General features: G+C 38.6%; 1 protein-coding gene across 2 annotated transcripts; it reads left to right on the forward strand.

The window, feature by feature from the left end:
* Positions 1–1,943: 1,943 nt before the first annotated feature.
* Positions 1,944–12,482, forward strand: mfsd8l1 (major facilitator superfamily domain containing 8-like 1). Of its 2 annotated transcripts, XM_044200383.1 has the most exons (12): positions 1,964–2,546; positions 4,153–4,338; positions 4,510–4,572; positions 4,687–4,806; positions 5,178–5,257; positions 5,369–5,717; positions 6,415–6,488; positions 6,793–7,006; positions 7,352–7,474; positions 7,710–7,840; positions 9,398–9,517; positions 10,825–12,482. In XM_044200383.1, exons 1-11 carry the CDS (start codon positions 2,471–2,473, stop codon positions 9,476–9,478), a joined length of 1,497 nt encoding a protein of 498 aa, XP_044056318.1. In that variant the 5' UTR covers positions 1,964–2,470; the 3' UTR covers positions 9,479–9,517; positions 10,825–12,482. The 2 variants fall into 2 exon arrangements, 1 of the variants encoding a protein (XP_044056318.1); XR_006378386.1 differs by lacking the exon at positions 7,710–7,840 and having other exon boundaries at positions 1,944–2,546.
* The last annotated feature ends 9,810 nt before the right edge of the window (positions 12,483–22,292 follow it).

Below are 22,292 nucleotides of genomic sequence, written 5' to 3' on the forward strand. Positions count from 1 at the left end.
TGTCTTGGCATGTTTTTTCTTTTTGTTTTCTGCCAACCTCAGCAACTGCATAGGTGCTTTTTCAAACATGTTGATTTAGGTTTTATTTTACTTGTTATCAGCAAGAATGGGGAGTTCATTTGTAACACTGTTTCTCAATATTTGTACTGCAGATAAGATGTGTGCTATAGTAAAGAGGGTGGGAGAAGTTTTTTTTTGTTATTTTTTTTAATTTTTATAAAGAAGTTGGTGCTAACTGCGCCATGTATCTCACAGGACAGTGGTCTTAAACGCTGCATTATCTTTGGAAAAAGATATAATGGATAGACATTATACATCAGCAAATTTATATTCATTCTGAACATGAAATAATGTAATATTTAGACATGTAACCCTACAACCAACGTATGAAGTGCTGACATGTCTGTTAGATGTGTAATCCAGAAGGATTTAGATTCACTACACACAGCTTTGAAGTTATATTTAAAACAATGGAACAGTTGGCAACATCTCTTTCCAGAAACAGGGTCCCAGTTAAGAGACTATAGATACTACAGTTCCAATGAGACTCTGTTCACAATGAGGAAGGTCGGTCCAGAGTAACTGGAACATTGTATGCAGGGTGCTGCTCGATTCTGAATATTCTAAGATTATCTTTCTACTTGTAGTTTTCAGAGTAGCTGCTACCTTAATAGGCCTTCAGTGCTACTCTTTTTCCCTATCTAAACCTGTTTTCCTCCTGTTTTGCATACATAAACAATCCCCAGATTAAACAGCCTCAGACTACTTAATAAAACATTTGAAGTTGAGATGTTGACTGGATGCTATGGCAAAACTATTTCCCAGCATGCCATAGGTAACTTCTATATTTGCTTGGATGGCAGCAAACTAAAATGTGGACACTCAGGCGACAGAAAATTGAATTAGGGGTGAAGAGGCAGCTTTTGTGTGCAACACAGGCTTCTCAATGTCAGTGGTAATGGATGTCACAGGATGGGGCGGGACACTCAGACTCTCAGACTCCTGATGTGTACATGCAAAACATTTGAATGTGGTGACGCTGCAGAATAAGTGTAGACTTAGGGAAAGAAGTTGAATTAAGAAATTGTAAGTGTATAGTGAGTACCACATCAAGTTATTATAGGAATATATATGTTGGAAGTCCCATTGGAAATTTTGTATTTGAATGGTATATTGTTTTGTTTTTTTAAAGGGAATAGCAATACTTAAGTACTGCAGCAGCTGATGATCAGTAACTTAAAATGTAACACACTTTCTGCCCATACACTTAAACATATTCAGTATTTTCTATCAGAATACTCTGATAGGGTGGAGAAACCTCCGAAACTGCATTTTCACCATCATGGGACCCAGAATGATTAGTGTTTGTGCCTCTGATAAGCCACAAACAGTAGATACTGCGGGTTATTTGCTCACACGCTCACCAGGTGAATGGTCAGTCATGTACTGTCAAGATAATTTGTTTTTTCCACAGGTGGCAGCTTGTGTAATAACATCCTGAATGCAAATTGGGTTCAAATTGGACCACAGAAGTGACAATGTGCAAACTGAGTACATAGAATAGAGTCTGCACAGTAATTGTGCCAAACTGGAGCAGCCTTTATCTCCTATGGCATATCATGCTGTTACAAGATTTTCTGGCAAATGTTTTTGGACCTCAGACAGCCTGAGCTTCATATTTTGAGGTTTTTTAGTGTAACATCTTTTTGCAGTTCATAATAAGATTGCTGTAGGTCTTATTTTGTAATGGTTTGACTTTGATCTAACACAAAATGATTACTATTATTGTGTCTTTATGTCTATTTACTACACCTTAGGTTTACTTTACAACACTGAGCATTTTCTAAAGCATATCATAGTGTTTAGATTGTAGAATGTGTCTTCTCAGCCTTCTCAATGATTTCTATTCGTTTTACTTTTAAAATCAAATTAAACTAATTATAATCATTAAATGGTCAAGCATATGGACGCACAAACTAGGCCTACTCTGACACGTGTGCATTAAATCAATAGGGGAGTGAGGGTTCACTGCTTGTTCCAAGGTGTGCGTTACACCGCCGGAAGTGATGTAGGCTGGATTAAACTGCGCAGGAGCATCCCGGTGTTGTGTGGTCCGCGGAGAGAAGTTGGTGTCGGGGGACGTTTGCTTGTGCAATGTTTGCAGGTCGGGGCTGGTGCTTCAAGCATTACCTGCTCAGGGAGTTTACTGCGCTTCACGGATGCCTTTCGCCGTGCACACTCACTGTAGAGACATGTAGAACGATATGCAATCCTATTTCAAGTGTTTTGCAAACTGTCTCCAGACGGGTTTGGTGGCCCTCCATTCGGCTCTAATTGGAAGCACTACTAGAGGGATTATGTCAACTGTGGTGTTTTGTAGAGAGACTAGAATGAACATGTGTCTTGAAGAATAATGAAGGCGATCAGTCAAAGTAACGTTACAGAGAGAAGTTTATAGCAGCCAAGCACGATGGATAATCGACGGAAAAAGAAGCTGACATTCTTCACCATTGGGCTTATATTTCTTCTAAGCGGTGTGGAATATGGTAAAAAAAAATCTGTTTTTGGGTTATTATTGTGGCTTTCGCCTTTTGTGTTGCAACACTGAAATTGACCATCTGTATTAGAATGGGACACACAAATCATCAGTAAATTATAAATGAATAATTTTCCCATAAACACCTAAATGTTTTCATTTCTGAGATAAGAACATCATTACATTTATGTCAAGCTATTGTAGATAAAGTTATCATTAATGTAGTTGAGCATTCATAACTTTTGATTAGTAATATAGGGCAGTGCCATGTTTACAATTCCTTGTCACACCTATTAGTTTTGGTGATTGGAACATACTGTACTGAACTTTAACAAGTTGATTAGTGTTGGAGCCTCTTGACATTTTGCATTTCTTCTTTGTCTGAGATGTTTTACACAACCAGTATATGAACCTACGTGCATATGTAGTCAGGATTATAGATATATTGAGAACAGGAGTGAGTCAAACTTCCCCCAGTGCAGCTCCACACTGTCTGGCAATGTTATTTATTTAGGCATATTGACTGAAATGTTGAATAAATACTAGATTCTGCCTTAAACACTCTGTGGAATTGTGGGATAGAAACTCTTTCTCAGGTTGTTAAAACTCCAAAATATCTGCAAAATAGCTTCAGAACAGATTATGCTCAGTGTTTAACTGAAGCCTTGGTGGGGTTAGCATATTGTTTAGACCCTTACACAGATGCCACCAGAGCCGTGATTACAACCAGGTGTACACTACCTTTAAAAAAACGTCACGGATGTCTGAATCTGAAATGTGTATATATAACACTGGTCACTCAATACACTGCAATGCAATAAAATAACCCCGCACTAAATACTACTTAGAGGTGATGGCTCAATTTTATGGAACATTTTGAGTATTTATAGTGAAAGGTGTTTCTGTTACTTTCTCCACGTCATTTGCATATATGGATGAGCACACATACTGGAAACACCTCACAATATTACACAATCCAATAGAGCAACCCCACTAACCACGTGCCTTACAATATTCCAAAAAGTTATTTCCACACCTCTCTTATGCTGCCAATAAGATACAGAAAGATAGTATTTATTACAGGACTGCTTAGTAGATTGCATTACAGTGTACATCTTTCATGGTCACTTACTGTAGGTGTAATGCCCTAAAAGCTGTGACAAAGAAGCAATATTGAATTTGGTATTGAATATGATTTTATCCCTCCCACATACAGATGTCTCTGTCAGGGTGATGAAACTATGGCATCCACCCAGATGGCAAGAAAATTTGAACAATCATTTCCTGTCTGGAATTTTCTGAGAGCACACTTTATTGCGTGTCTTCTGACCCAAGAACTGAATTTGGATTGTATTAGGTTGGCACAATCCTTTCTCTATATGATAACAAGGCTGGAGGCATTGACGGGGAGAAAGAGCTACCACTGCAGCATTACTCAGCATTACCGAGTTAGACAGTGTAGGTTCAGCAGATTTGGAAGACAATGTTCACATCATGTGTGTTGTGAAGACATTCAGCTATCTTAAAATCAGATACTGAAGTGGAACATTACTTCAGAAGAAAGCGTACTTCAAGAGTCAGATAATAACAAATTCTGCTTACTTCTGTCTCCCCAGCTGTAATATTGCCTACAATATGGAGGTACTTGCAGACTTTAGATGCAGCACCTTACTTTCTGGGTTTGGCCTTGTCAGCATTCAGCTTGAGTGGCCTCGTGTCAGGACCGCTGTTTGGCCACTGGTCTGACAGAACAGGGGCCACCAAGAAGATCATCTTGTTTGCCAACCTTTTTGAGATTGTTGGTGAGTCCACTCATATGTCTTATTTCCACCACTACTGCCTTAAAACGGTATTCTCAACTTGAACCTCAATAATATTATATACTCAACCTCTCATGTCAAAAACACAAACTCCATTTGTTGTTCTATTTGATAAGGCTCACTTTGTTTTTCTACTCCCTTTTTACTCTCCAGGTAATTTAATGTACTTTATGGGCTTCTCCAAGTGGCTCTTACTGTCCAGCAGACTGGTGGCAGGTAAGTCTGCACAAAGTGACACTGTGACTTATTATCCATTTGGCAGGTGGCAAGCCAGTAGAATCAACCTCAATGTTTCAGTTCACATATTCATGTAATATGTTTTTACCTCAGGCCTCGGCACAGGTGCCGGCTCATCTATCTTTGGCTTCTTGACCAGAAGCACTGCCCCAGAGGACCGCGCCACTGTATTTGCTGCTGTCATGGCATGTCGACAAGCTGGCCTTCTGATTGGTCAGTGCTCCACTACTCCAAATTCTGAAGGCTGGGCGCTGATCATTTAGATTTAATTATTATGAATTGTAATGGGTTTATATTCTTTACACAGAAAAGAACACAAGGTTACTGGGGCTTTTCGAAATTTGAGTGGGTAGAGTTTTCTGGCCATCTAGCTTCCTGATAATTTCACACAGTGAATGCTCACATGCAAATGTTAAATAATAGTGCATGGGCACTTACATGGGATGAATCAAACAAATAGTCTGTATGATTGAAGTTGCTTTTGAGATTCATTTACTCTTTACGAAGGTTATGTAGAATGATTCACCAAGGTCTGGGGATGACATATGGTTAAAACACATGTTTTAACTTTGTGTTTGATACAGGTCCAGCATTTAACATCTTCCTGAGGCTGTGTGATTTCCACCTGGGTCCTTTTGTGATCAATAAATATACTGCGCCGGGGGTAAGAACCAAAATATGGTAGTGTGTACAATAAGTTGTGTCAACTTTGCAACACATTTTTTGCTGCACCAAAGAACAGAGAGAGAGAACACACTTCTTCCACCCCCTGCAGTTGTTCATGTGCCTGCTGTGGGTTCTCCTTCAACTGGCAGTGATCTTCATGTACTGGGACCTGCCTCCTCTAGAGAGGGGGAAGGCCAAGGAGAGTTCCACAAGCCAGAGCATGGAAGAGGAGAACGAGCAAGGGCTCGTAGAAGAGGACAATGACGAGGAAAAGCCGCTAATGGTGTCCCAGGAGCTGGTGGGGTCCTACGGCTCAGTGGCGTCATCTAACCCACCCAAATGCCCCACCCCTGCTGCCTCAAATGCCACGCTGAATCATGTCTCTCCACCTTCCTCTCCCGTGCCATCAGAGTCCCATGAGTCTTCCAGCCCCTTTAAGAATTTCAGCATATCTCGAGGTGGGTGGTTGACAGTGTGTATCAGTGTCATTCTGGGGTCTGGAAAAAGCTGTAAAACACATTTTCTAAATTTAAGGGCTTGAAAATAATTGAAATGTCTGACATCCAGTTGTTAAAGACTTGATAGTACAATATGCAAAATATATATATTTTTCCCCCCATCATATCTGACTTATTCGACACTACTGGACTTGACTTTGTTTAGTCATTTCATTTTTATTTTTTTATTTTGTCATCCTTATGTCTGTTTAAAGTTGTAGACTTCAAGTGGCTAAGTTTTCTTAGCATTGTTCACTTATTTCACCTTCTGAACTGGGCCTAGGTAGCACTGTGAGAAATATGTCTTAAATTTGTCTTTTGTAACATGCAGCTGCAGTTTTAAAAATGGTGGATTTTCCATTGCATCACTTAGTTTGTCTGTTTCATTTCTCCCTTTCTTCTATCTTTCTGCTCTAACGCTGTTGGTCTCTGACCCTTTCTTCTGTCTTCCTTCCTGCTGCATGCTTCTTGCAGCTGCCTCCTCAAACACGCTCAAGTGCCATCAAACCTTAGAAATTACGTAATTGTGACTGAGATTGTCAGAGATGACAAAGATGGCCAGATGGCTAACAACTCATGGAGGGAGATGGCAATGACTCTGCAGCGTCGAGCACACCGTAAAGTCCGTCTGTCTCTGACTGTCTCTTTGTCTCTGTAGAGTTCCTGAGAGAAGAGGTGGTCGTGCTGCTTGCTGCTCAGTTCATCACCCTCTTCAATCAGACAGCGCTGGAGGTGCAGTAAAGACACACAGACAGAAACATGCACATACACATAGATATCATATGATTGAATAAAAAGCCATGGTCTTTATAGTTCTTTATTTAGGAATCACTTTCCTGAAACTACTGGAATAATATGCTATTGATTGTTGTTTCTCAATAATTTGTGAACAATTGAAACCACACTGGGATAGGAATTCTGGCGTACTACTGGCAGATATTTTTACTGAAGAAGTTAATCTTTTCAGGACTTTGAGACAAAATGACATGTTAACATTTATGCACTGTGCCAACGTCTCCACCCATTCCCTCCTCAGACCATGGTGACCCCACTCACACAGAAGTACTTCAGCTACGGGGAGCTGGAGAACAGTGTGATGTACTGCCTCTGCGGTGTGGAGGTGATCGCTGGCTTCCTGTTTGTGCGCTGGCTGAGCCGGTGTGTTGCTGAGCGGGTGGTCCTGGCTATCGGTCTGACCATCTGCAACATCTCCGGTGTCTGGTGCCTCATCTTCCTGGCTAAGCCGCTAGGTCAGACTGCACTGAAGAAAGTCCTCACTTTTGTTATTGTACACGCAGATCTTCATCAACAATAACTGATGCTGCCACAAAAAAGCATGATCTCCCACTAATAGTCAGTTTAATTTCAGGAGGTGCATTATTTACTGATGAGGCAAAGTATGCTAAGTATAGTACATCCTCAAATTTGGTAAACACACTCATATATACAGCAGATCTAAAGTCTGTGACAAGCGAGCTGAAGGATATAGAAATCCTCATGATCAAACATTTTAAATATCCCATTAGAACTCTGCTGTATCATGCTTATTCACTCAGTATTTTGGTGTTTTCTCTTACCTTTTGTGTTTTCTGTAGGTGGTTTCCCATGGCAGCTGACTGAGTTCATCATTGGAGTGTTTCTGCAGGTTTTGGGTTTGCCATTTGTAGCTGTGGCTCAGGTTTCCCTCTTCTCCAAAGTTACTGCTGAGAGAACACAAGGTGAGAAACAGCAGCTTCTAGTGGAAAAGAGAAAGCACTGCATGTTGGATGGTATTTGGTCTTTTCGCTTTTTTCCTGTAGTTCATTCAGGCTTTTGTATAAAAAAATGAGTAGTGTAGGGCCAGTATCACTGACATGGACTGCATATTTTAAACATGTAACTTTTATAAGTCCTCTACCCTGTTGTATTTGGTGTGTTGAGTTCTCATGTCTCTGTGTGTTGCTTGTATTGCAGGCTTCAGTCAGGGAGTGCGTCGCTCAGTGGGAGGTCTAGCTACCATCCTGGGCCCTCTGTGGGCTGGTGGTCTTACCGAGAACATGTATATCATGTTGGGGGTGATGATGGCTCTGCTGGCACTGCTAACGGTGTGCAAAAGGAAATGAGATTGAAAGAAAAAAAACAAAAAGACAGAGAATGTGTCTATGTCCAAGTCATCATGTCTGTGGTTGAGTGAAGGAGATGGACCCTTGTTTGTGATGAAAACCTGTTGTGATGGAATTATGGCTGTAACTGTTTTGGGGAATTGTCAGTTCATGCAACCATGTGGGGGCTAACAGACTATTCTCCAGTTTTGGCAGTAGTGGCATTATTGTTGTGCACAACTAACCAAATCTAACTTAGTGGAACCTTATTAACCACTAGGGCTGGGTATTGAACCTTGATACCACATTTGTCCGTAGCATCGAGAATCATAACATGTCAGGGATCAAAAGTTGTCATTTAATGCTCAGATCAAATATGTCTTTATCTAAATCAGGAAAACCCTTCTAACTTTAGAATCATTTTATACATGCATTGTTCTTTATTTAACACTGATGCATTGAGTTTAGCACATTTTGTTAAATGAAAATAAAATAGTTAAAACATGTTTACATTCCCCAAACTAACATATGTAAAAAGTAGCAGGAACTCAGGTATTGTTTAATAACTAATAACTACTTAACTGAAACAAACTAAGGACAATCTGAAAATTAATGTAATATAATGTTGTTTTTACTTTTATTTTACCCAATTCTTTGTACTACAGAGTTACTCATATGGTCCATTTTTGTGGGTCACTGGATCTCTGGTCTCGGGCTCCATAATTTGTGTAAATGTGGGTCTCATTTCTGTTTTTTTTTTTTTTTTTGCAGTGAGATTCTAATTAGAACAAATAAGAAACAAACAAACCACAGAAAAGGGTTTAAAGTTAAGAATAGGAGATGCGAGTTGACATCTTATAGCCAGCAGCTCCTCTTGTGTTGGGGAACAAACAAGCATAACAAAATGCTTGTAATGCCTGTAATGAAGCGTGGGCAAACCACAGCCCAACAACCAAATGTTTTCACTATGATTAAGAAGGAAGAAAACAAAACCTGAGCCTGTGTGAGAAGTGTGTGCACTTCCAAACAGGTGAAACAAAGTCCACCTCGCACTTCTTTCTTCCAAATTGGGTCCACCAGGAACCTCCCTTCACATCCCTGTCCTTTCTTTCATTCATTATTTTTATTGTAATGCTGTTGCTGTTGTACATCGCTGCCAGCTCTGAAGCAGGGTTTCAGGATTCACAGCATCAAGCTGTGAAACTTAAACATTTTGGTCATTTTATATATTTAATAGAAAAAAAGGTCACCAATGTCAGAGCTGACCTATAATGGCAAACCAACAACCATGTATATGATTTAATCTTTTTTATATTTGTTCTAATGTATGTTTTTCAGATTCATGAGAAATCCTTTGTGTGTGTGTGTGTGTGTGTGTGTGTGTGTGTGTGTGTGCGTGTGCGAGACAGATCTCAGAACTTGATTTAGGAAATAGAAGAAATGTAAAAGAGAATCCAACATTTGATTTGCCTCTCAGAGCTTCCTTGCTAAACAGTTTATCTCCTTTTCTTCTTCTTTTGTCTTTTTGTATTATTACTAATCTAATATTGTCTAATGCAGATGATGCTGGCTTTCTCATATGACCGGATGGTTGCACCTGCTACAGAGGAGAAAGTGGACGACTCGGACAACTGTGGATAATCCAGCAGATGGTCGATGCGATAAAAGTGGAAATGGAAGGTAGTTTTTTACAAATATAATACATTTAGTAAAGGGAGACATTACATTTATTTAGTAGATACTTTTATCCAAAGCGATTTACAATAAGACTAGAGCATGGCCGATATTATCGGCCAATATTGGCTTATCGCAGATATATTGGTATCAGCGAATATGTTATCCAGTATGCGCCGATATAAAACTGTTTTATGTAAATTAAGCAGAAAGAAATGCCTGTGTTAATTTGTGTCATTACAAACTGCATCCAGCTGAGCACACTGTCATTACCGTGGCAAGCAGTTTAAAATGAGAGAGAAAAGCAGCTCCCAAGCACTTGTGTCATGCAAGTAAAATACAGCTGGTGTCATAAAATGTAACAGCCACTCACTAATGACATCACTTAAAAGTATAAACTAGCATGTTCTGAACAGACACATTACAAACACTAACAAAAAGTAACATTTGCATTTTGGAACATAAGGCTGCTAACTTAACAAACTGCTTTCAGCACTAGGCAGTGCATGCTGGGAAATGTTGTCTATCGCTATGGCTACAGTACTCAGCACTGCGCAGCACATGTAGTAGAGTGCCGTGTGCACAGCTGAGCAGACGTAGTGGAGTCAAAGCGGTGTGTTCACGTTAAGTTGCTAACTAGTTTGAGAGCAGTGGTGGAATGTAACTAAGTACATTTAGTACTGTACTTTAGTACACTTTAGAGGTACTTGTACTTTACTTGAGTATTTCCATGGCATTTTCTGCTAACTTACTTAAGCAATTGACTGAAACTGAACAGTACTGATGTTTATTTGTCTATTTATTGTATTATTATTTATTCTTTATTTTTTCAGTGTTCATTTCCAGAATTGGTTGATGTACATGTTAAATTATTTAACATGTTAAAGAATATTTAACTTAAATATTCTTTAAAGTTATTGGTTTAAGAAAGCAGCCTTCTGAGTACCTTTGCATAGGCATATCGGTGCGAAATCCACATAGAAAAGGTCTATTTTCATTCCAGCTCATATCGGTAATCAGTGAATGTTTCCTCTCTAAAGTTGATATCGACCTCAAAAATCCCATATCGGTCGGGATTTAAATAAGACCTATATTGTATTAATGCAAGACTATTTTTGTTCTTGCTTGAATATGTAATATGAGCCAGTAACAATCAAAATGGTCTCTGGGATTTTGGACCCTGTTTCGTAATGATAATTTGATATATTCCCATGCAAAATGTATTATTAGTTAGTTATTGGTTTGCATGGTGAAAAGAGCCTTGTCTACCACCTTACTGCTTCTCATCCTGTATTTTTTTCCCCCTTTTCCAGTGCACAGAGGGAGATTCCCTGATCTGCATCCGACAGTCCCTCCACAGTTTCGCTTTCTGCATTGGGACCAGCGTGCAGGGTGATAACACACACCACCAGCACACACCTCACCACCTCCTGAGTGCTCACCTAAAGCTTGGACTTGTCAGCATTGTGTGCAGAGTCAGATATGTTGTATATATGTATATTTCCCATGGAAATATAGAATCCTGCTGACACTGCATGTGCAAGCTTTGGATGAAAATCCTTTCGGTCCTTTTGTGTTCTGCACTGAGTACCAGCTACACTAGGTGCACCACACATTCTGCCCGTGTTTTAGCACGTGATATAACACAGATCGTTCAATTAATGAACATGCAAAATGGTTGTGGATTTAGCTGACCTACGGTATGTCCTTGTGCGAATACATTAGCTGTTCAGCCTTGATACTTAATACCTCATCTTCTGAAAAACAGGTATTCAAAATATTTATCAGCTCACTGAAGAGAACCAGATTGGTGAATTTCCCAAAAGCAATGTTTTTATCTGTAAGGAGTTTCTCTGGAATGATAGAAAACCAGGCTTTATTGTCCTCTTCTGTACAAATAAAATTTTGCTTTGCTGATACATCAGAAGGATTTTGACCCTGATGAAATATCATTTCAATCCACCTCTTCATTCACATCCATTTCATCCACGTCTAATATAATGAAAGTTTCTCCTTGAACACAGCGAAATATTTGCAAAAACTGTTTTATTTTCTTTGAAAGTTGTATTTATTCATTCAAATGTTGAATTATGTGCTTTGTGAATTAATACTTTTAGAGTGGCCTCTACCATCGAAACAATTTGCTGGGTCACTGTCTAAAGGAACTACTAACACTAACACAAAAGAATTAAATTAATGTGGGTTTTAACTGTAACTGTAACACACAAGTGTTTGTCATCCCATGGTGATGAAAATGCTGTTTCCAAGGCATTTAAAACCTCACACTAATAAATTCTCAAGGAAACACTAAATACTAGTTTTTGGTATGAAAATGGTCACATTAGTAGATATTACATTTTGGCTCTGTATCATCTATCAGTAAATTAATTCTAAAAATATTGGAATTGATTAAAAAAAATCTATGAATCTTCCTGGCGTAAAGGCTGGTAAAGGAAAAAAAAAGTTTCCTGCTTTAAAAAAAGCTGAGTAGTACAAATTTCTAATTGTTTGATGCTGATGTCGTGCATATTTTCAACACTGGTGGGCGCTCTTAGTCTTTCTACCAAAGTATATCCTCGTCATTACTGCCGAGCCTAACGTTTGGTGTGTGATCTCAGTGCGCTTGACCTTATAGAGTTATCTGACTGACTATTACAGATACACATTTAGGGAAAAACTGCTTAAAATCAGTCTTGTAGTTGTTTTAGGTGGCAGTACAGAAAACACACCAATCTGTCAAAGAGCAGTTTTTTCCAAAAGCTTTAGATTATGTTTTGTACCTTTTTGATAATTTTTTCAGGTTTTATACTCACAAACACCAAAAATACATTATAAAATGAACTATGAGACTATTTATTTCTTATTTATTATGTATTTATTTATTGGATCATTTGTGGGCACCTAACATATACACTAACTTTTTTGTATTCTCTGTCTCTATACAGAAAAGATAAACTTCCACCATACTCCATTGGCTTGTGTTTCATTATTCTCTGGAGAAACAGTGAGTGTGTGTGTGTGCAATAATGAGAACAAAAAATACTGCTGTTTATAATATTTAAATATAATTAAATTTAAATTCACAAGAAAAAATATGTAGGAGTTTCAATGTCATATATTTATATATATATTTAACTGCATGCCTTTTTAGTAGGTTACGTGTTATCCACTCATGAGCCTACAACTTGAAACAAAGAGAGCAGATTTAGAGATTTAGAGCATGTTAGCACATCTAACTTATCCAGTGTTGCCAATGTAAACTTTTCATTAAAGTATTGTAAAAAGAAAAGCCCCTTTCCGTGACAGCATTAAAGAGTGCTATGTGTGAAGGATAAATATGCTGTTATGGGACTATGAATTAAAAATTAATTTAATTAATTTGTTTGTTTTAGATGAAATACATATAAAACATAATGAGTCATTAACATTTAAATTATTCTTATAGTTGTTATAAAAAAATATTATTTTTAGAACTAAATTTAGAATTAAATTTATAAGAGTGATTTAAAACAATTTAATAACGTTGCCTTTAGAAAGAAAGATATTTTTTATCTTGGTGCTAAAATTCACGATAATACAATACTTTTAAAGTTCATCTATTTGTATTTTTACTTTAATTTTTTACTTTATTATTTATTACATGCAGTATTTAATTTGTAAGGGGCCATGAAGAAGTGACACAAATGTCATTTGATAAATTGTAGCTCAGAGCTTATATACATCTGCAGTCACAATTTACCATAATGTTTATTTTTTTCTCTTTTTTTTAATAAAATACTAATTATCTATAATGTGGAAAATATTAGTTACAATGGCTATTATATTCAAATATAAATAAAAATGTTTACATTTTAGTATGAAATAAAAAGAACCAAAGTTAGGTCATGTCTTACAAAGTATTTAAACCCGGACATTTCTTAAAGTTAATTTTACTCATACATGATATTGTATATACCACAACATTGAATACACAATCGAATAGAAAAATGTTACTAGTGTAGATACATTTATTAATTTAATATGGATATTGTTTAAATAAAATATATAAATGTATAATATGTAATGGAAATAAAATGAAAATATATAAAATAGTCTAAAACTTAAATGGTCATTTTAGAAATTCTAATGACAAAGTCCATATAAATATTTACTCAAAAAAAGTATTTAAAGCACGAATGAAAAACATGAACTTGCTGTGTTAAGACAATATTGTTGATATTTACCACTTATTTATTTATTTATTTCTTATCACGATTTGGTAATACAGAATCTGTTGAATCTGAATAAATTAAACTGTTAGTTATGTTTGTGCCATGCGGAATGATATATTTTGGAAGTGTTTTTGCAATTATATTTCAGACTTGCATGCTGCATTGTCTATGAAAAATAAAAAAATGTATACATTTTATTCAGCATTTGGTCACAAATAACATAATTTAAGATTCATATATTTAAAAAAAATATTGTTACTTGCAAGGAATTCGATTACATAAATAGACAATAGGCTTTCTTAGTTTGCAGATGATTTTAGACCAGAAGTTTTTACACAAGTGACACGGAAACCAGCACAAGTGTTAATGCTTAAAGTGGACAAGGCCCCACTGGGGGTCGCTGTGACCTCGCCAACAGAACCAGAAACTAGGGCGCAGTTGAGGTCTTTCTCACTCATGACGACACGTCGTCTGCCTGGTGACGTGGTGGCGAGGGGGCGAGGCCTCAGACTTGAACTCTATTTGAACCCGTTTTGATGTTGGGCGGGGCAGGCTCAGAAATGTTACGACACAGGGCCAGCAACAGAGATATTTTGGGGTTTGGATTTTTTTTTCTTAACTTGACCCCCCCCTCCACCCATCACACACACAGACACACACACACACACACACACACACACACACAGCCTGCAGCGGCAGTCTGACCGAACAGCGACCCTGCGTATCAGGGTCAGAAGTGTAGAACACGTCGTGTGTCATATCAACAGTAGTTGTCGGGGCAAGTTTGGTAAGCTCGCTCCTCCTCCCTCCCCGCCAATCACAAGGATAGGTTTACGAGGCATATCGGCCAAATTCAGCAATGATAATGGACATGTGAACTTTTGGTGAACTGTGTTTTTCTTCAACTAGAGAGGGCAGCGAGGGCAGGTGGAGTTCAGTGGGACTTAATTGTTTTGTTTTTTTCAATCTCAATCCCCGGGCTTGATCACTGATTGACCCTCACAAACTAGACCCTCCCTACACTACATGGTGTAGGGCTGAATTTGGATGATGCACTGCGACATTGGGGCCTGTGGGACATTGCAACTTAGCCTAACATGCATATTTTACATGTGGGAGTGTGGACAAAGCCGCACTGCAGCATCAGCAACCACTTTTCCCACATATCTCCTTTTTCTTGCCCTTTCACATGCACTTTACAAGACCTTTCCCTGTTCATGGGACAACTTAGAAGTTCAGGAATAATACCTTCAACTTGGTCATTATAAGACTTTCATGAAGCTAGTTCAGCTGGGTAATAAATGGATAGAAGTGCTCTCAAGCCAGAATTTTGGAGCTTTTGAACTGCCAAGCAAATGAAATATTTAGTTTGTCCACTGGTGTCACAGATTCTTAATGTTTTTGTAAAAACAGCTCGAGCCACAGTCAAATCAAAATGGTGGCACCGACAGAAACCTGTGAAAGTCTGTGAGTGTCCCTGCATGGATAGCACTTGAATCTTGTGTTAATAATACATGTGTCACTCTGAAGAGGTGCTACATCTCGAAAGCAAGACAAGTTATGGTGGGAAAAAAATGGGGCAAGCAGAGTGCTTGAGCTGTGGTATAATGGAGAAAAAAGGATGCACTGTGACCGAAAGTCTGTCATAACAAAGGTTAAAATACAAGACAATCACATGCCAAAGTTATTTTAGCCTAGTTTTTTTAGTTTAAAAGGTCATCTGGAGAGTCTAGTTTTGTTTGGGTGCTGTAAGAAATGGCACTGGAAAATTGAGCTCTATTTCTGTCACCCAAGGCTGTGTGACATGCGGAGGATTTTTTCTTCTTCTTCATTGGTCCTATCAGGAAAGCATGGTTGTGTAATGCTTCTTCTGACTGAATGAATAATTAAGTCTGCGAAGCCTATAGCCGGGGTGCCCTGGCCTGTGTTGCGCAAGCTAGCCAGCTGCTATTTTACAGAGTGTTCTGTTTTGCCTAATGGGTCACGCTTCAGTCATCTTCAGTGCTGGAAGTTTTCTTCTAACAACGTTCTTCCCCCTCTCTTTGATCTTAAAACATCATACACTTACTTTGGATTTGTAATTCTGATGGTCTTTTTGACCCTTGGCATCACATTAGTTCTGTTTCAAGTCTTGACCCGTGTGTTCGATGAGAGCGGAGCGGTACAGGAGGGATTAAGGATACGTCTGTCACATTTTACACCTTTTCAAACTCTATGAAAAGAATACTAATTTGTGCTCGTCATTGTAGCACTATTCTCTCTTCTTCCATTTCTCCGATGCAGAGTAGTAATTTCCGGCACAACTTTACCTACTTCCAAGGTGCATGGAGAAGGGAAAAAGTCAAAACTCCTGCAACACTTGTAGTATAAATAACTTTATTGTCAGACCAACCCTTTTCGGCTTGTGGCCTTCATCAGGGTAATTTCTCCGATGCATCGCAGTGAATCATATATGTGTTATGTTAGATATGTTTTGTAGATAGATCTGCTCTGGAGGCATATAAATAATCTTAACAAGGTAAGATGGGAGCTACCTAACACTGAGAGCATGAGAAAAATATCATTGCCTTGTCGATGTCTAGCGGTCTTTCGTTGTTTAGAAAGCTAGCTTACAATATTTCTTGAAAAACGGGGGTTATCTTCTACTCAGGTTTAACTCTGTTTGTTTCTGCAGCCCTGCTTTCAGAAAATATCAGTATATTGTAAACTCCCATCGCGCCATTTTTATTACCAACTCTGTCTTTTGTCACTCCTTTAATTGGGTTCTGACCACTGCCATCACCCACCCCAAGCAGCCACAATGTACCTCCACCCTCACCCATCCCCTCTGCTCAGAGATCAGAGATTACTACCCCATCTGTAGCCCCAGAGCCAGGCCACGCTAAGCCGATGGGAGCCCTACTCAGCAAGGCACCGCCGCAATTGTTAAGCCTGATTAACTTGATGTGGCGTTCGGTAGAGGGAACAGTGTGAAAATCAAGCCAGTGCCGTGACCCAGTGCCCTGCCGCTGAACCGAGGGGTAATTGGGCAAACTTGGGGAGGGCGGGTGAGAACGGGAGCCAGGAAAAAGAGAGAGGAGTGAAAACAGAATAAAAAGAGAGACAGAGTGATGGCACAGAGATTAAGGTGGCTTGAAGTTTCTACCAAAGATTGCACAGGAGGAACAGATATTTGCACATAAATATTTTCTCTGTTTTAGTGCAGTGAAAACAGGGTGTCAGTTACGATATAGACTCCAGAAGTAAAACATAAATTGGTGTGACTTTCAGTGCCCCTGTGATGGGCTTCTGTAGAGTCGCTGGGTGCAACAGAGGATATTAAAGATTCTGTTATAACTATTATAGTGAGATTATCATTGCACAGAGAAGCCAGTGTAGATGTTTGCTGTATAGTATGAACTTGAGCATAGTTTAAAGATGGGGACATATGGAAACACATACACTGTTCGCTTTATTCCATAGATTAAGATTTCATGCATGTCCCCAAGACACAACTTGTTCTGATGCATACTTTTCTTGTAAAACAGTGTCGTGGTCGATCCCACAGTTATTCCAGCATATTTGTATGGAACGTTAAATAATTAAATACAATGAAATTCCTTGTCAGATAATATTTGAACTGTTCATATTAACATGGGCTTGATATAACCCCTCCTTATTAAATCATTGCTGTGCCATGGATGCTGGATAATGATTACATGCTTTTCAGTTTCATGGCCTTTGTATAATTCCTCACAGAAGAGCCTGAAATTATTACTGTTTTCACATTAAGACGCATTTGCAAGTCTAGTTTTGTATCTAGAAATGCTTTACCGCCAACGGCTCAGTTTGAAAGGTCAAGTTAAACCATATGTCAACAGCGATGCCAGCTTTGATATTTTGGTTATGACATATTGTTGGACCAAGTTGGCAGGAAACCATCAGGCATGTTGCCGGGCAGGATTTCATCTTGTGTGTTTGAATTCCAGCGTAATGTAAAAATACTGAAAATAGAATATCGGCCAGTGTGTTTTTACATAATGATATTTAATCTACAAGCTCTATTGCACTTGAATGAGGAAATTTTTCAGTGCTGATTATTTAGCACATATGGTTGAGGGGCAATACAGTATTTTTTTTTAATTCCAAAATCTAAATATAGGTGTAAGGAAGAGACATTTATGAAATGTATGCAGTTTGAATTTGAACTGCTAACTCTATTTAAACAAATGAATTATAAATAAATGTTCATAATGGATACACAGCCCTGTGGTTTAGTACGCCATGTCCACAGTCATACGAAGTTAGACGACTGAATGACCTAGTGGCATTTTCTCCCTGATTAACCCACGGCTCCTGTGTGCAGTTGTGGTTGTCATAAGTGTGATCGAACGTGATGTGTGAAAGAATGTGACCACAAACTGCGGCGTATTGTTCTCCTTCACTATCTGTTATATAACCATTTGAAAATGTGGAAGATTGTAACTGACACTTGAGAGGAATACATTATTTATGGAAAATTGTTAGGGGTGACATGTCTACCCGTCTCCCCATAAAATTGCATCTATGAATTTTAGGCACTCTATTAGCTTATAAGCTAAGCATTCCCTTTCACTCCATTCCTATTTAAAATTAAAGGCCTAATTTTGAGAAATACCGTTTAGGTTTTTTTTAAAAATTAAACCTAAATGAGACTGAGTCCTCAGTTTGTTTGGCATATACAACAATGACACTGACAGTAGGATTAGGAGTATAGAGTTTCAATTTGAAGCTGTATAAGATTTAATTATGTTGCATTTGCACTGATTTTAAAACAGTTAAAATTGTATAAAAAGTGTTTTCATGATAGAATATTTATATAAAATCTATAAATGATATATGTGCGTTAAGAAAAGAGGGAAAAAAGCTTATTTACATGCACTAAAACTGTTTTTGTAGTCTTATTGTATAAAAAGAGAGGTGTAAAGAATTTCACTGTGGTAACATAGCTGTGTACGTGGTGGGGTGGTGATGTTGTTATGTAGTAGAAAATAATACCTTTGTGCATTTGCAATGACACCCCCAAACAAATGCAGAGATAATAACATGTTGAACCCTGCAACAACCCCAACAGGCCCATCTCTCTTTCAGCTCCTGGCCATTTCTCCTTTAACCTAATAATTAAGCTGCTTTTATAAGTTGAGAAGCAGCTTTGCCAACCTACAGTGACGAATCTTTCTCAACTCAACCACTGCTTTGTGGAGGTCACCACTGTCTTACTGTGCAATGTGTGGATGCTTCCTAGCTCCCTTGTTAAACTCCAAAAATGTTTTTCTTTTATCATCCCACTGAGAAAGAAGTCCTACACAGCCAGTAATCATAAACAAGTGCTGAGCATGTTTCATAAGCTGACCTTTTTTGATTTAGTGTCATAAATGCTTAGAAATTTTAATGAGAAAAAATTGCAGCTTTGACCACATGTACGAGTGACGGCCCATTCAGTATCAGCGTGTATCTACTGAAAGTCATTAAAAGTAAAGGCATGTGTGATTTAGCATGTTTTAGCACATTTGCGTCAGATCAAATATCCTTTTCATTACGACTAACTATTTTGCAAACTGTGAAAATGTAAAAGTTGTCATATAAAAACCTTTTTTAGGGGAAGGGAAGTATCTTGTGCATTCGTGTTGACTTTTGACAGATGTAGTTCAGCTTGTTCGGTCAGGTGAGAACATTGCCAGTCCGATGTCTTTAAAATAAATAAAATAAAAAGCACTAAAAAGCCTGAAGAAGTGCCAGTCCTCTTCAAAACTGTAGTGTAGTTCATTAGATGTGAGAAAGTAACCTGAATGGTAATGGACTGTACTTGTATAGCGCCTTTCTAGTCTTCTGACCACTCAAAGCGCTTCACACACTACATATCGCATTCACACAGATGGCAGAACTGCTCATCAGTACAAAGAAACTAATTAATCATTCACACACACCCTCGGGAGCAATTTGGGGTTCAGTGTCTTGCCCAAGGACACTTTGACGTAGACTGAGGGAAGCCGGGATCGAACCGCCGACCTTCCGATTGGTGGACGACCCGCTCTACCACTAAGACACAGCCTCTCTAACGGGCGAAGCAACTACAAGAAACGACTGAAACCTATATATGGGGCAGTAGTTGACATCTTTTAGTTGACCCCCCTTGGATAGACTGGAATTAAGCTTAAGTTAATTAAATTTTTTTTAACTGTTATGAATTTTTTTAGGTCCAACTCCAACTTGCTGAGCTGAAGTTGCAGGGCCAGAGATCAGATTCCTTTTGGCCTGTAGGTGTGATCTCACCCTGAGCTCAACAACAAACAAACAGTCAAGGACATCCCTCTCCAAATACCACCAGTATTGTGAGAACTTCATTGGTGCTGTTTTTGGACAGGGTTTCTCAGCCTGTTCTGGGTTAGACGGGGCAGACATTAAGAGAAACAGACGGGAGGGCAGCATGAAGGCTGGAGGAATCTTGCAGAAAGGAGGGTCCTGGGACATGCTAGCATTACAAAGCAGTGACCCAGGATTATGCACGGTGGACAGTAGCAGTTTGATTTGATCGGGCAGTGCTGTGTTGTTAAATCGCTCATTAAATCCAATTAAGGGGAGGTAGAGGGAGACAGAATGGAGAGTGTGTAGGGGGCGGTGGAGCTTTATTCTTGCTGCTCCTGAGGAAGATTGCGTGCCAAGCTGAGCAGGTGACAAAACTCCCATTCTGAACTCCTGACCTAGCCATGGGACTCCCCACTTCTTCCCTCCTTTTCACCCGTCTCCTCCCCTTGTTCTTTCTCAGCTGCCCACTCGCAGCTTTCACCTGCGACCTCTCTGTCTTTGTACCGCTACAGTGAGGTGTGAGGGTGCTGGGCATCCTGTGACACAGCTGACATGTCAAAGAGCAATCAGCCTGACTGGCCTTACATGCAAAATACACCGTCAAGCCAATTAATGTCTTGTCAAATTAAAGGAAACTACAGCCTGAGTGTTGCTCTCATGTGGTGCCGAGACAGTGCAGTCACACCAGAGCAGTGCCAAGACAAATGCCACACAATTACACAGCATAACACCACCCTGCCGCGGCCTTTCAATAACCTCTCTAAACTTTTACACACAAAAAAAAATTACCGTGGACAAATGCCCTAACCCTCCTGGGTTTAATAATCCATCCACAGTTTCCCCCACTCTCCATTTTTTCCCAACTTAATCTTTTTCTCCAGTTTTCATGGTTTAAACTGTTTTTGTGTCTCAGAAATGGAGTGCAATGGTTTGAGGCACAAACAAACAAGGACGGATTACGAGAGACTTTGACAATTTAGTCATTCTTCTCTTGAAGTCTCATTTGGTTTGGTGATCTGTGAGTTCATTCCTGTTTACGTCCCAGACTGTCACAACACTACTGCTCTAATGCACATTGTTTTTCCAACTCTTGTTCCACTGTTTGTCCCTTATCGGTGATTCATGCGTCACATCTCTGTGTTGCCTGTCCTTTCTAATCCAAATCCTCTGCCCTTTTGTCAAAGGTATTTTACCCTATTCCTAAGACCTCAACTTGAAAAATACTTTCTTTCCGCGTGGACCTGCTTGTATAACTGATTTAAAAATTGTCAAAATATTAAAAAATATATAAATTGTCTTGGAAAACGTATCATTTGTAATGATGTACTGGTAAGTAAAAGGCCTATGACATCAAAATGATGCCTGCTGTGTCGAGGAAAGTTTATCAGTTGCCGTTAAATGTAATCAAATACAGCTGGAACAATCTGGTTATTGGGTTGTAAATGACAATTCATTTAATATGTGTTAATATGTGTTTGGCAAAAACTCCTTTTTACCAGGGCCGTAGTCAGGATTTCAGAAATACTGAGGCCATGTGAGTCCAGCTGATATGTTTTGAAGAGTCTAAGTAAAAGTTTCTAGTTTCCAATTTTTAAGTAATTCAACTGTTCTGTTATAAATTATTTGTATACACTTTTTTATTCATTTAAAAGTGGTTGTATGTCCCACAGTTTCTCTACATGATGGTTTAAAAGCTTATTTACTTATTTATTTACCTAATTTTGTTAAATGGCTGTAATATTTCTTGCCCAAAAAAATATTGGTATCCAACTTAAAAACCTACTACGTTGAACTTTGAATTATAAAATGTAAACTGTGCATCAGGTCCCCAAATTAAGAGAAAAAAAATTACTTAGGACAAGCCCTCTTTGTCTTCGATGGTAGCTATAGCCCTGGTGTACACTTGTGGAATTGCTGAATAAAATAAAATCTTTTTCTACTACAGTGTTTCAAAAACACTTAAGCTATCTAGATTAGATAAATATGTGTGTATTTGTATTTTAAAATTTTAAATAGCTAAGCAATCAGTCACTAAACTACATTACATGTATCTGACTTAAAGTTTGTAACATTTCATAAGGAAAAAAATAGGTAAGTAGTAGTCTGAAATTCATGTTTGCAGTATGACGTTAACTAACCTTGGCTATCTATAAATTGCAGTGCAACATTTCTCTCTGATTAACTTAATAGTCGGCAGAGTCTCTGTTTGTCTCCCTCTCTATCTATTTCTCTCTCATACATCAGTG

This window comes from Siniperca chuatsi, linkage group LG6 (genome assembly GCF_020085105.1).
Source record: "Siniperca chuatsi isolate FFG_IHB_CAS linkage group LG6, ASM2008510v1, whole genome shotgun sequence".
NCBI classification, from domain to species: domain Eukaryota; kingdom Metazoa; phylum Chordata; class Actinopteri; order Centrarchiformes; family Sinipercidae; genus Siniperca; species Siniperca chuatsi.

Bases quoted from the DNA above. Each gene is read 5' to 3' on its own strand.
- mfsd8l1 (XM_044200383.1), top strand. From the start codon at position 2,471: ATGGATAATCGACGGAAAAAGAAGCTGACATTCTTCACCATTGGGCTT. The intron at 5,718-6,414 runs GTGGGTGGTTGA...TTGTCTCTGTAG, and splicing joins GAATTTCAGCATATCTCGAG to AGTTCCTGAGAGAAGAGGTG. The intron at 6,489-6,792 runs GTGCAGTAAAGA...TTCCCTCCTCAG, and splicing joins TCAATCAGACAGCGCTGGAG to ACCATGGTGACCCCACTCAC.